General features: G+C 44.0%; 1 protein-coding gene across 4 annotated transcripts in view; it reads left to right on the top strand.

The window, feature by feature from the left end:
- Positions 1-12,177, top strand: part of itgb4 (integrin, beta 4) — a 143,972-nt gene that overhangs the window by 120,542 nt on the left and 11,253 nt on the right. For 3 of the 4 annotated variants that reach the window (XM_059653847.1, XM_048555468.2, XM_048555469.2), the window contains 3 exons: positions 4,957-5,103; positions 6,402-6,590; positions 11,722-11,877. In XM_059653847.1, coding sequence (XP_059509830.1) covers positions 4,957-5,103; positions 6,402-6,590; positions 11,722-11,877 — 492 coding nt within the window. The remainder of the gene's footprint in view (positions 1-4,956; positions 5,104-6,401; positions 6,591-11,721; positions 11,878-12,177) is intronic. The other variant, XM_059653848.1, reaches the window with a different exon arrangement.

Genomic DNA, 12,177 nt, shown 5'->3' with positions numbered 1-12,177 from the left:
TGTCAGAGATTACAGCAGAATATAGATAGACTGGAGAGTTGGGCAGATAAATGGCAGATGGAGTTCAAACCGGGCAAATGCGAGGTGATGCATTTTGGAAGATCAAATTAAGGGCGAACTATACAGTAAATGGAAAAGTCCTAGGGAAAATTGATGAACAGAGAGATCTGGGTGTTCAGGTCCATTCCACTGAAGGTGGCAACGCAGGTCAATCGGGTGGTCAAGAAGGCATATTGGCATGCTTTCCTTCACGGATGGGGTATTGAGTACAAGAGTTGGCAGGTCATGTTACAGTTGTATAAGACTTTGGTTCGGCCACATTTAGAGTACTATGTACAGTTCTGGTCGCCACATTACCAAAAGGATGTGGACGCTTTGGAGAGGGTACAGAGGAGGTTCACCAGGATGTTGCTTGGTATGGAGGGTGCTAGCTGTGAAGAAAGCTTGAGTAGATTAGGATTATTTTCATTAGAAAGATGGAGATTGAGGGGCAACCTAATTGAGATCTACAAAATCATGAGGGGTATAGACAGGGTGGATAGCAAGAAGCTTTTTCCCAGAGTGGGGGACTCAATTACTAGGGGTCATGAGTTCAAAGTGAGAGGAGGAAAGTTTAAGGGAGATATGCGAGGAAAGTTCTTTACGTAGAGGGTGGTGGGTGCCTGGAACACATTGCCAATGGAGGTGGTAGACGCAGACACGTTAAGATATACTTTTTAAGATATATCTGGACAGGTACATGGATGGGCGGGGAGCAAATGGACACAGACTCTTAGAAAATAGATGACAGGTCAGACAGAGGATCTTGATCGGCACAGGTTTGGAGGCCCGAAGAGCCTGTTCCTATGCTGTAATTTTCTTTGTTCTTTGAGTCTGGTGACTCTTCATCATAATTTCTGTATGCATCTTATCATTTAGTTGCATGAAGTGTACATCCTCATGTATACCCTCAGAGAGTAGTAAGAGAACATAACGCTTTGCCTGCAACGGTAGTAGATTCGCCAACTTTAGGTACATTTAAGTTGTCATTGGACAAGCATATGGACATACATCAAATAGTGTAGGTTAGATGGGCTTGAGATCGGTATGTCAGGTCGGCACAACATCGAGGGCTGTAATGTTCTATGTTCTATGTTCTATGTACCCATTGCACTCTCTGTAGACTGACAGTCATTTTAAGGACTTTATTCACTTATCATTTTATTAACATTTTCTACTTACTACAAATAAACAGACTCCAGCCATTGATAAATAATTATGAACCATCAAATAACTCTACTAGTAAAAACTCTAACGCCATCCCCCCAAACAACCTCCCTCTTACACACACAGACAGAAAACAACATGGATGTTATTGATGAAGGAAAACATCTGGGAAGCGGTTCAGTAGTCTTTGCTCAAGGAATCTGCTCAGATCTTCCTTGTGTTTGTCAAAACTCTGCTTCTCAGTCTGTCTTCTCTGGATGCTTGCACTGGTTTGCAAGAGGTTGGTTCACACTTGTAAAAGATCTCTCACTTAACCAATTTAAAGTCATAATTTACACCAACTGCTAAAGGAAGAATAAATTAGTTTTCTTCAGGCCTGTAGTGGGTTTTACTGAGAAAACAGACTGAACTCCTGAGCTGTGGCAATCTGATAATTTCTCTTTATCTTGTTCACATCCATCAGCTCCAGCTCATCTACAAACTATACTTCAATTATTGAGATAACAAAGTGTGAAGCTGGATGAACACAGCAGGCCAAGCAGCATCTCAGGAGCACAAAAGCTGACGTTTCGGGCCTAGACCCTTCATCAGAAAGCACCTGATGAAGGGTCCAAGCCCGAAACATCAGCTTTTGTGCTCCTGAGATGCTGCTTGGCCTGCTGTGTTCATCCAGCTTCACACTTTATATTCTCAGATTCTCCAGCATCTGCAGTTCCCATTATATCTGATCGCAATTTTATACTTCAATTACTGCTTGAATAAGCAGGTGGATAAACAACATTTATAATGACTATCCAGGTTATTTGCTTTCAAAAATATAAGTAATCCCTCAGCAATCCTTCATTTTAAAACTGTTCTTTTCCAATTTCAGTGCACAATTTAAAATATAGATAACTAAAAAGACAGGGTCTTTATGAGAGATAACATTTTGGGCCTAGGCCGTACATCAGAAGAGGGAGATGGGGAGAGAATTCTGAAATAAATAGGGAGAGAGGGGGAGGCAGACCGAAGATGGATAGAGGAGAAGTCAGGTGGAGAGGAGAGTATGGGTGGGGAGGTAGGGAGGGGATAGGTCAGTCCAGGGAGGACGGACAGGTCAAGGGGGCGGGTTGAGGTTAGTAGGTAGGATATGAAGGTGCGGCTTGAGGTGGGAGGAGGGGACAGGTGAGAGGAAGAACAGGTTAGGCAGGCGGGAACGAGCTGGGCTGGTTTTGGGATGCAGTGGGGGAGGGGGAGATTTTGAAGCTGGTGAAGTCCACATTGATACCATTGGGCTGCAGGGTTGCCAAGCGGAATACGAGTTGCTGTTCCTGCAACCTTCGGGTGGCATCATTGTGGCACTGCAGGAGGCCCATGATGGACACGTCGTCTAAGGAATGGGAGAGGGGAGTTGAAATGGTTCGTGACTGGGGGGTGCAGTTGTTTATGGCGAACCGAGCGTAGGTGTTCTGCAAAGCAGTCCCCAAGCCTCTGTTTGGTATCCTCAATGTAGACGAAGCCACACTGGGTACAGCGGATGCAGTATACCACATTGGCAAATGTGGAGGTGAACATCTGCTTGATGTGGAATGTCATCTTAGGGCCTGGGATGGGGGTGAGGGAGGAGGTGTGGGGGCAGGTGTAGCACTTCCTGCGGTTGCAGGGGAAAGTGGTGGGTGTGGTGGGGTTGGAGGGGCGTGTGGAGCAGACAAGGGAGTCATAGAGAGAGTCGTCTCTCTGGAAGGCAGACAAGGGTTCCTCCCACTTCCTACAGACAAAGGGGGTGGCCATGGGTACCTGCATGGGCCCAAGCAATGCCTGCCTCATTGTAAGTTATATGGAACAGACCCAATTTCGCACCTACACTGGCCCCAAACCCCACCTCTTCCTCCGTTACGTTGATGACTGTATCGGCGCCGCCTCATGCTCCCAAGAGGATCTCTAACAGTTCATCCACTTCACCAACAGCTTCCACCCCAACCCTAAGTTCACCTAGACCATCTCCAACACGTCCCTCACCTTCCTGGACCTTTCAGTCCCCATCTCAGGCTACCACCTACAAACCGATGTCCATTTCAAGCCCACCGACTCCCACAGCTACCTAGAATACACCTCCTCCCACCCACCTTCCTGCAAAAATTCTATCCCCTATTCCCAATTCCTTTGCCTCCATCGCATCTGCTCCCAGGATGAGGCATTCCACTCCTGTACATCCCAGATGTCCAAGTTCTTCAAGGAACGCAACCTTCCCCCGCAATGGTCAAGAACAGTGCATTTCCCACACCTCATCCCTCACACCCCGCCCCTGCAATAACCGCCCTAAGGGAATCCCCCTCGTCCTCACATACCACCCCACCAACCTCCGGGTACAACGCATCATCCTCCGCACTTCTGCCATCTACAATCCGACCCCACCACTAAAGACATTTTTCCAACCCCACCCTTGTCTGCCTTCCAAAGAGACCACTCTCTCCGTGACTCCCTTGTCCGCTCCACTCTCCCCTCCACCCCACCACACCCGGCACTTTCCTCTGCAACTGCAGCAAGTGCTAAACCTGCCCCCACACCTCCTCCCTCACCCCCATCCCAGGCCCCAAGATGACGTTCCACATCAAGCAGATGTTCACCTGCACATCCGCGAATATGGTATACTGCATCCGCTGTACCCGGTTTGGCTTCCTCTACATTGGGGAAACCAAATGGAGGCTTGGGGTCCACTTTGCAGAACACCTATGCTCGGTTTGCAATAAACAACTGCACCTCCCAGTCGCGAACCATTTCAACTCCCCCTCCCATTCCTTAGAAGACATGTCCATCATGGGCCTCCTGCAGTGCTGTAATGATGCCACCTGTAGGTTGCAGGAACAGCAACTCATATTCTGCTTGGCAACCCTGCAGCCCAATGGTATCAATGTGGATTTCACCATCTTCAAAATCTCCCCTCCCCCACTGCATCCCAAAACCAGCCCAGCTCGTCCCCGCCTGCCTAACCTGTTCTTCCTCTCACCTATTCCCTCTTCCCACCTCAAGCCGCCCCTCCATTTCCTACCTACTAACCTCATTCCGCCCCCTTGACCTGTCCGTCCTCCCTGGACTAACCTATCCCCTCCCCACCTCCACACCTATACTCTCCTCTCTACCTATCTTCCCTTCTTTCCATCTTCGGTTCGCCTCCCCCTCGCTCCCTATTTATTTCAGAACCCTCTCTCCATCCCCCTTTTCTGATGAAGGGTCTAGGCCCGAAACGTCAGCTTTCCAGCTGCTGTGATGCTGCTTGGCCTGCTGCGTTCATCCCGCTCTAATCTAAATCTTTTCTTTCTCACAAACTGCACAAGTTATTGCAGAGGATACAACATACCCTTCACGTATTCTCATTTCAAAACTACTACCTAAAATATCGCAATCTTACAAACCTCATAAACAAACACCCTACCTGCCACGCTGATGCCAGATTTCCAGCATCAACCATGACGCCCTGTGAAAATGGACAAGATTTTGGATGACATTAGGCACAGTGTTGCATGCTTGACATTTTGATCAGTAGAGAAAAATGCAGGAATTGTAAATAGGCCCACCCCAATCTGCTGATGTGATGTCAGTTTTGCCAACATTGAAGTTCCAGTACATTTGGCACCAGTTAGCAGGCTACATCTTATAGGACATTAGACAAAGCCCAGGAAAGGGTGTTGTTACCTGTGAAGAACTTTAGCCTGTGTTTTAATCTTCAATTGATCCAAGACTTACTCAATTGATTCTTGTCTTCCTCCCCAGAAAGCCGATCTCCCGGGATCCCAGACACTCCGACTCGCCTCGTGTTCTCTGCCCTCGGAGCAACCTCATTGAAAGTCAGCTGGCAGAAACCTCAATGTGACCGGAAGGTCATGGGTTATCGGGTCACATACCAGCCTCTTCTGGGAGGTCAGTGCTGTCTCTCCGCATTTCATGAACCACAGCTGTCACTGGGAGTTCCAGGCCTCACCAGTACTCATCAATGTCTGAATTTGTTCCCATCATAGTTTGATGGGTAGCCTAGAGCTTCACCAGTTGAGAATATCACAGATTAGAAATGCAAAATAATCCAATACGTTTGTAGAAAATTAGATGTAGGCAATTAGTGACTGTTGAACAAATGTTAGCTGTGTCGCTTCCTTCACCAACATTGTCAGGCTTGCTGTTTCTTTTCTGCTTGTGTTTCACATTGATTGGTACATTCGAAGAGGCAGGCAAATACATGCACAGAAGGGAAAGCATTCACAAACAGACATATAAACATACACGAAGAGACTAACATCTATCCAGAGACAAAGGCATGGAATGATGTTCTCTGTTCCTAGGGCCATGCATTTAGGGCAGACAGTACTGAGGTGAACTGGTATAGATCCTGATTGGTCTTGACAAGTTAGATGTGGAAAGAATGTTGCAGGTGAGTGCAGAACTAGGGGCCACTCTTTGAACATTCGAGGTCATGCTTTTAAGACAGAGATGAAGTTAATTCTGTCAGAGGATTGTGCGATTTTGGAACTCTGTACCTTGGAAGGTGGGAGTGCCAGGGGTCACAGAATATTTTTAAGCAGGGGAATCAAGGGTTATCAGGGCAGTTGAGAATGTGGAATTCAAAATGCAAAGAGATCATTCATGATCTTATTGGATATAAGGGATGGAAAGTTTAAAACAGAGTTGAGGAATTAATTCTTTCAAAGAGCCATGAATCTGTGGGATTTATTACCCCAGAGTGTGGTGGACCCCAGAACACTGATTAAATTTAAGGAGGATACAGACAGATTTTTAATTAGTAATGGATTAAAGGGTTATGGGAAGCAGGCAGAAAAATGAAACTGAGGCCAAGATGTGATCAGCTATAATCATATCAAATAGCAAAGCGGTATCATGGGGCTGAATTGCTTAATCCTGCTCCTAGATATTATGTTGGTAGGAATGGCAGAGCAGGCTTGAGGAGCCAAAGGGTTTAATTCTGCTCCTTTTTCATACAGATTCAAGCTTGGCGAGAAAAGATCCACGAAGGACAAAGTATTTTGTTCAAACAGGAATAGACAGGAGATAGGAAACTTACATATATAGGCAAAGACTATCAGGAGTACCACGCATACTGACAGAGAATATGAGAAGGAAGGGTGGTAACTGTTCTTGAGCTATGATTCTGGTCCAACCACAACATGATTAAGTTGAACTTTACTGACTGTCTCGTGATGTTCCAGGTGAGACGAAAATAATTGACATCTCAGACCCCGACGAGAACTCCATGATCATCAATGATCTTATACCCAACTGCTCCTACATGTTCAAGGTCAAAGCTATGAGTGAGAAGGGCTGGGGTCCAGACCGAGAAGGCGTCATCACCATTGAATCAAACGTGGACCCACTAAGCCCTCTGAGCCCAGTTCCAGGTAACTTGTGAACTGAAAAGCTTGAAATGTCAGCTTTTGTGCTCCTGAGATGCTGCTTGGCCTGCTGTGTTCATCCAGCCTCACATTTTATTATCTTGAAAAGCTTGAAATGTTTGCTCTGGACATATTCTGTATGTTGCTACTAATGAGAAATGAAGCATTGCAAATATTACTGTGGAAAAGGAGTTCAGTCTGGAAACCTGGAATATTGTCTGTAATCTATACTCAGTTAGTTTTGTTGTTAAGAGTAAATTCCATGAGAAAAGCCAAGTGATCATTTTGGATAACTTAAGAGTTGGAGTGTGATCTCTTAAATAACTTATTGTGTTACATCGTATTACCAAGTTGAGTCAATTCAAGAGTCTAAAGTCAGCAAAGATTGAGGAAAAGCCAGTCTAAATTTGCTTTAATGGATATTTATCTTTGTTTATCCCTTAACCAGCACAATTACGGTTTTGCTATCTGTGGGACCTTACAGTGCACAGATTCCTACATGACTGCATTAAAGTTTACACTTATAGACCACATGTAACATAGTAAAATATCACAATCTGCTTCATTAAGATTTGACACCATTCTACAGAGGAAGGTATCAGGGCAGATGACCAGAGCATCTTAAAGAAGGAAAAAGGCACAGAGAAATGGAGAGGTTTTGCGTGGGAATTAAGTGGGAATAATGTGACACAAGCTGCTGAAAACCTGGCACCACCAACAATGGACAAATTTAAATCAAAGTGTAAGGTGTCAGATAAAAGCCAAAAGTACTGCAGATGCTGTAAATCCGGAACAAAAACAGAATTTGCTGGAAACGCTCAGCAGGTCTAGCAGCATCTGTGAAGAAAAAATCAGAGTTAATGTTTTGGGTCCGGTGACCCTTCCTCCGAACTGACAGTAGCTTGGAAAACATCACTTTACATGCAGAAAATAGGGAGGGGGATGGGGAAGGGGGTAAACGATAGGATACAGCCCGAAGAGAGAGAAGAGCAGCTGGATACAGTTGGATAAAACTGGACCCAAAACTCTGATTTTTTTCTGAGTTTCCAGCAATTTCTGTGTAAGATATCAGAATTGGAGAGATCTCAACAGCTAGGAAGGATGGAGGAGTTTACGGAATTATAAACAGGCAAGGGTTTGGAAATGAGAATTTTCACATTGAGGTATTGTAGAACCAGGAACCAATGCAGCCCAACAAGCGTGAGATGATGGGTGAATGCAGTTTGATGCAAAAGTTACGCGTTGCCAGTTTTGACTGAATGGATGGAAGATTGGAAGCTGGCCATGAGAACACTGCAATGATTAATGTCAAGGATTTTTCCAGCAGATGAGCTGAGGCAGAACAAAATCAAATGTTGTTTCAGGTGTGGAGATATGTAGTTGACAGCTCATCTCCATATAAAATACTTGATGCTGTGAATGGTCTAGCTTAGGTTCAGACAATTGCCAAAGACATGGTTGGAGTCACTATTCAGGGAATAGAATTTGTGGCAAGGACTAAAGATAATGGTTGCAGTCTTACCAATACTTAGCAAAATATGGTTTGTTCATTAGTGTTAATGGCTTGCAGACAACTTGAGAAGGATGAGGATGAAAAATTTACAACACACGTCAAAGTCACATACTGAATATGACACAGAGATTAGAACAGTAACTACACTTCTATTGTTTTTATTTAGCTGTAAGGCATTTTGAAGCATTCTGAGGTTAAGAAAGGTGCTGTATAATGTTATGGATCAGACTTGAACCCTCAAAATACTTTAAGAAGGTAGTCTAGACCCTAATTTTTTTTTATTTTAAAGATAGATGTCAAGTGGGTGTTCCACATATGAAACAACTGTCAATCCATTCGACATTAAGCAAGACAATTTATTTAAACACTATAGTTAAAATACAAGCAAAAGAAAGAGGAACTTGGAATAACTCAACTATTGAAAAACTTATCCAAATAATAGATACAGTACCTATTACGAATTAACTGTTCCAATATAGTAACATCCCATAAACACACCCTTTGGCAAAAAGGTAAATTCAGACACAGATTCTTACATGCCATTCAACATCAAGAAAGATTTCAGAGAAAGTCAGAGTTAAGAATCAGTTACTGGAGCTCCAACTCTTCTCGGACCCTATAGCTTCTCACTGCTACAAATAAAGAAATAGAAAGCCTGATCTGGAGAACTGGCCACTCCCTTTCTAATGTTAAACTGTTTCAAACAAAACCTAAAGGCCTCTTAAACTATTGATTTAGGCCAAATTCCGTAGTCACTTTTACACCTCTGTCTTTACAAACTCTCTACAAAACACCCAGAACAAAATGACCTTTTTAAAGTGACAGCATCATCACAATAATTACAAATCTGTCAAACTCGTTGTTTAATGCCTAATAATGATCCAAACCCTGTCCAAAAACCATGAAACATGCTCAGCTGGGTTCCACAAGGGCCACTCAGCTCCTGACCTCATTACAGTCTTGGTTCAAACATGGACAATGGGCTGAATTCCAGAAATGAGTTCAGAGTGAAAGCCCTTGACATCAAGACTACATTCTGCTAAGTGTTGCATCAAGGAGCCCTAGCAAAACTACAGTCAATGGGAATCAGTGGAAAAGCTCTCTGCTGTTTAGAGTCCTAGGTCCAACCATCTTCAGCTGCTTCATCACCTTCCGTCCATTATAAGGTCACATTTAGGGATGTATACTGATGATTGCACAGTGTTCATTGATTCGGCCAAAAACACAATAATATATGCAGTTCTGGTCACTATGGGAAGGATATGTTTGTACTGGAGAGGGTAAAGGAGATTCACCAGGATGTTGCTTGGGATGGAAATCTCAATTATGAGGAGAGACAGGATAGGCTGGGGTTTGTTTTCCTTGGAGCAGAACAGGTTGAGGCGTTGGTGGGGGGGGAGGAATCTGAGTGAGGTCTGTAAAGTTATGAGTGCCAAAGACAGGACAGATATTGAGAATCTTTTTCTAAAGGCATAAGTTTAAAGGATATAAGTTTAAATTGAGGAGTAAGTGGTTTAGAGAAGATCTGAAGAAATTTTGATAGGATGATTGATGTTGATACTCTCACAACAATTAAGAAGCAATTTGATACTTAAAATGTCAGGGCACAGTAGCCTATGGACCAAGTGAAAGTAAATGAAATTAATATTGTTTGGTGTTTGTTAGTTGGTGTTGACATGATGGGCCGAAGAGTCTATTTCAGTGTTCTTTGATTGGATGAACATTCATGGCAAGCTTTCAGCTAAAAAGCAGCAAGTGACATTTGGGCCAAACAAAATTAGGTGTTAACTGTGTCTAACAAGATAGAACTTAACCATCTTCCCTGACATCCATTGGCATTACCATTACTGAAAGCCCTACCATCAACATGCATTGACCAGAAGTTCAACTGAACTCACCATATAAATACTATAGTTGTGACAGAAATTCAGGGGGTAGGAAATCTCGCCTCCTGTGCACCATCTCCATGGCACAAGCAGGAGTGTGATGGAATATTCCCTACTTGCCTGGATGAGTGCAGGTCCAATCACATTCAAAGCCTGATACCACCCAGGACAAAGCAACCTGCTCAATTGGCACTATATGCACAAGGATCCACACCCTCACCACCAACACTCAGTAGCAGCATGTGCATTAGCTACAAGATACACTGCAGAAATTCACCAAGGCTGCTAAGATTCGAAACCCAAAATAACTTGCAACAAGTGCAGCACATATATGGCAACCACCACTTGCAAGTTCCCCTCCAAACGACTCATCATCCTGACTTGGAAATATAACGCTGTTCCTTCAGTGTCACTGGGGCAATTTCCTAATGACGTAGTGCATTTAACTACAGCACATGGATTGCAGCAGTTCAAGAAGGCAGCTCACCACCACCTTTGTATAGGCATCTTGGACAGCACAGCAGCAGGGACCTGGGTTCAATTGCACCCTTGGGCAACTGTCTGTGTGAAGTTTGCACATTCTTCCTGTGTCCATGTGGATTTCCTTCAGGTGCTCTGGTTTCCTCCCTCAGTCCAAAGAAGTTCTGGTTACGTGAATTGATCATGCTAAATTGCCCACAGCATCCAGGGATGTGCAGGCTAGCTGGATTAGTAATGCAAAATGCAGAGTTACAGGGATGGGGTGGGTCTGCAAGGGATGCTCTTTGGAGGATCAGTGCGAACCTGATGGGCTGAATGGCCCGCTTCCACGCTGTAGAAGATTCTATGAATTAGGGAAGGGCAATAAATACCAACCCACCCATGCTGCCCACGTGACCTGAATGAATAAAAAGGGAAAAAAAAACACTTTGAAAGGCATTTTCTAAATGGAATTCTCATTCCTGCTTATAGTTTTGAGGTTCCATTAATTGGTTAGGCAGGGGATAATGTAAAAATCACTTTCATCTCCATCTGATTTTTCTCTCCTGAAGGCAACCTATTCCTTGCTTAGGTCAAGTTGCACAGTCACTGCTGTCTAAATGAAGTTTAAGCCTAACTGGTGAGAGCTGATTCTGACCCTGGTCAGAAGTCACACAACACCAGGTTATAGTCCAGCAGGTTTATTCGAAATCATAAGCTTTTGGAGTGCTGTCCCTTCGTCAGGTGAAAAAAAGCATGCAGGCACAGCATCTATCTATATCTATAAATGGTGTGAGTGCAGAGTCAACAAGGTTAAGTAACAAGTCTCTGCAAGTGAGTAAAGTATCAATAGTTGAATAGTAAGTGAAGGGAATGACCTATAACCCAATTAATTGAGGCAGAGAGATAATTACAAAAAAATTAAAAATAAGGTGGTGCTGGAGACAAATCTGATCCTGTCATCAATCATTGACTGCCATGCTTCAGGCAAAGAGAGTCATTGCACAGAGGTTAGAAAAGAGAATTCTGGCCTGGGTTGTAACTGAGGAGAGGAGGTTACATCTGTGATGGCTGTGCTGTCCAACCTTGCTGAACCAGGGATCAAGCAGGCCTGTGTGACTCCATTTCATTCTGCGTTCAAAGAGTTGGGGGCCTTGCGTGAACAGTCTCAATTTTGATGCGGTAGTTGTTAATAATTATTGCTGATTGGATGATGAGTACAAAGCTGCAATGTTGGAGGAATTGAAAACATCCTAAATCCCTGTTCTTTGTTCAACAGGCTCTCCTTTCACACTGAGTACACCAAGTGCTCCAGGGCCCCTGGTCTTTACAGCCATTAACTCTGAACTGCTCAAACTAAGCTGGGAGAAACCTCGCAAACCAAATGGAGACATCATGGGCTACCTTGTGACTTGTGAACCACTGGATGGACAAGGTAAGCACCAAAACAATCATCCGTTTCTCCCCATAGCAAGTTACATATTCAGCTAATTGGCAGCATCCTCACCTCTGAGTCCATAAGGTTGCAATCTCAAGATTTCAGCACCCTGTCCAAGATGACACTATGAGGGTGTAGCACGATCAGAAGTGCCATGTTCAGATCATAAATTAAAATTAAGCCCTGCCTGTCTTCACAGCTGAATGTTGTTGTGATTCACTGAGGTAGCACACTGAATATTAAGCACCATTATTCCTGGAATCATCACAAAATTTGAAGATTTTGCAAAGTACACAG

The sequence above is a fragment of the Stegostoma tigrinum genome, chromosome 22, assembly GCF_030684315.1.
Source record: "Stegostoma tigrinum isolate sSteTig4 chromosome 22, sSteTig4.hap1, whole genome shotgun sequence".
NCBI classification, from domain to species: domain Eukaryota; kingdom Metazoa; phylum Chordata; class Chondrichthyes; order Orectolobiformes; family Stegostomatidae; genus Stegostoma; species Stegostoma tigrinum.
The sequence above is the reverse complement of the archived record's forward strand: the minus strand, read 5'-3'. Positions and strand labels throughout refer to the sequence as shown.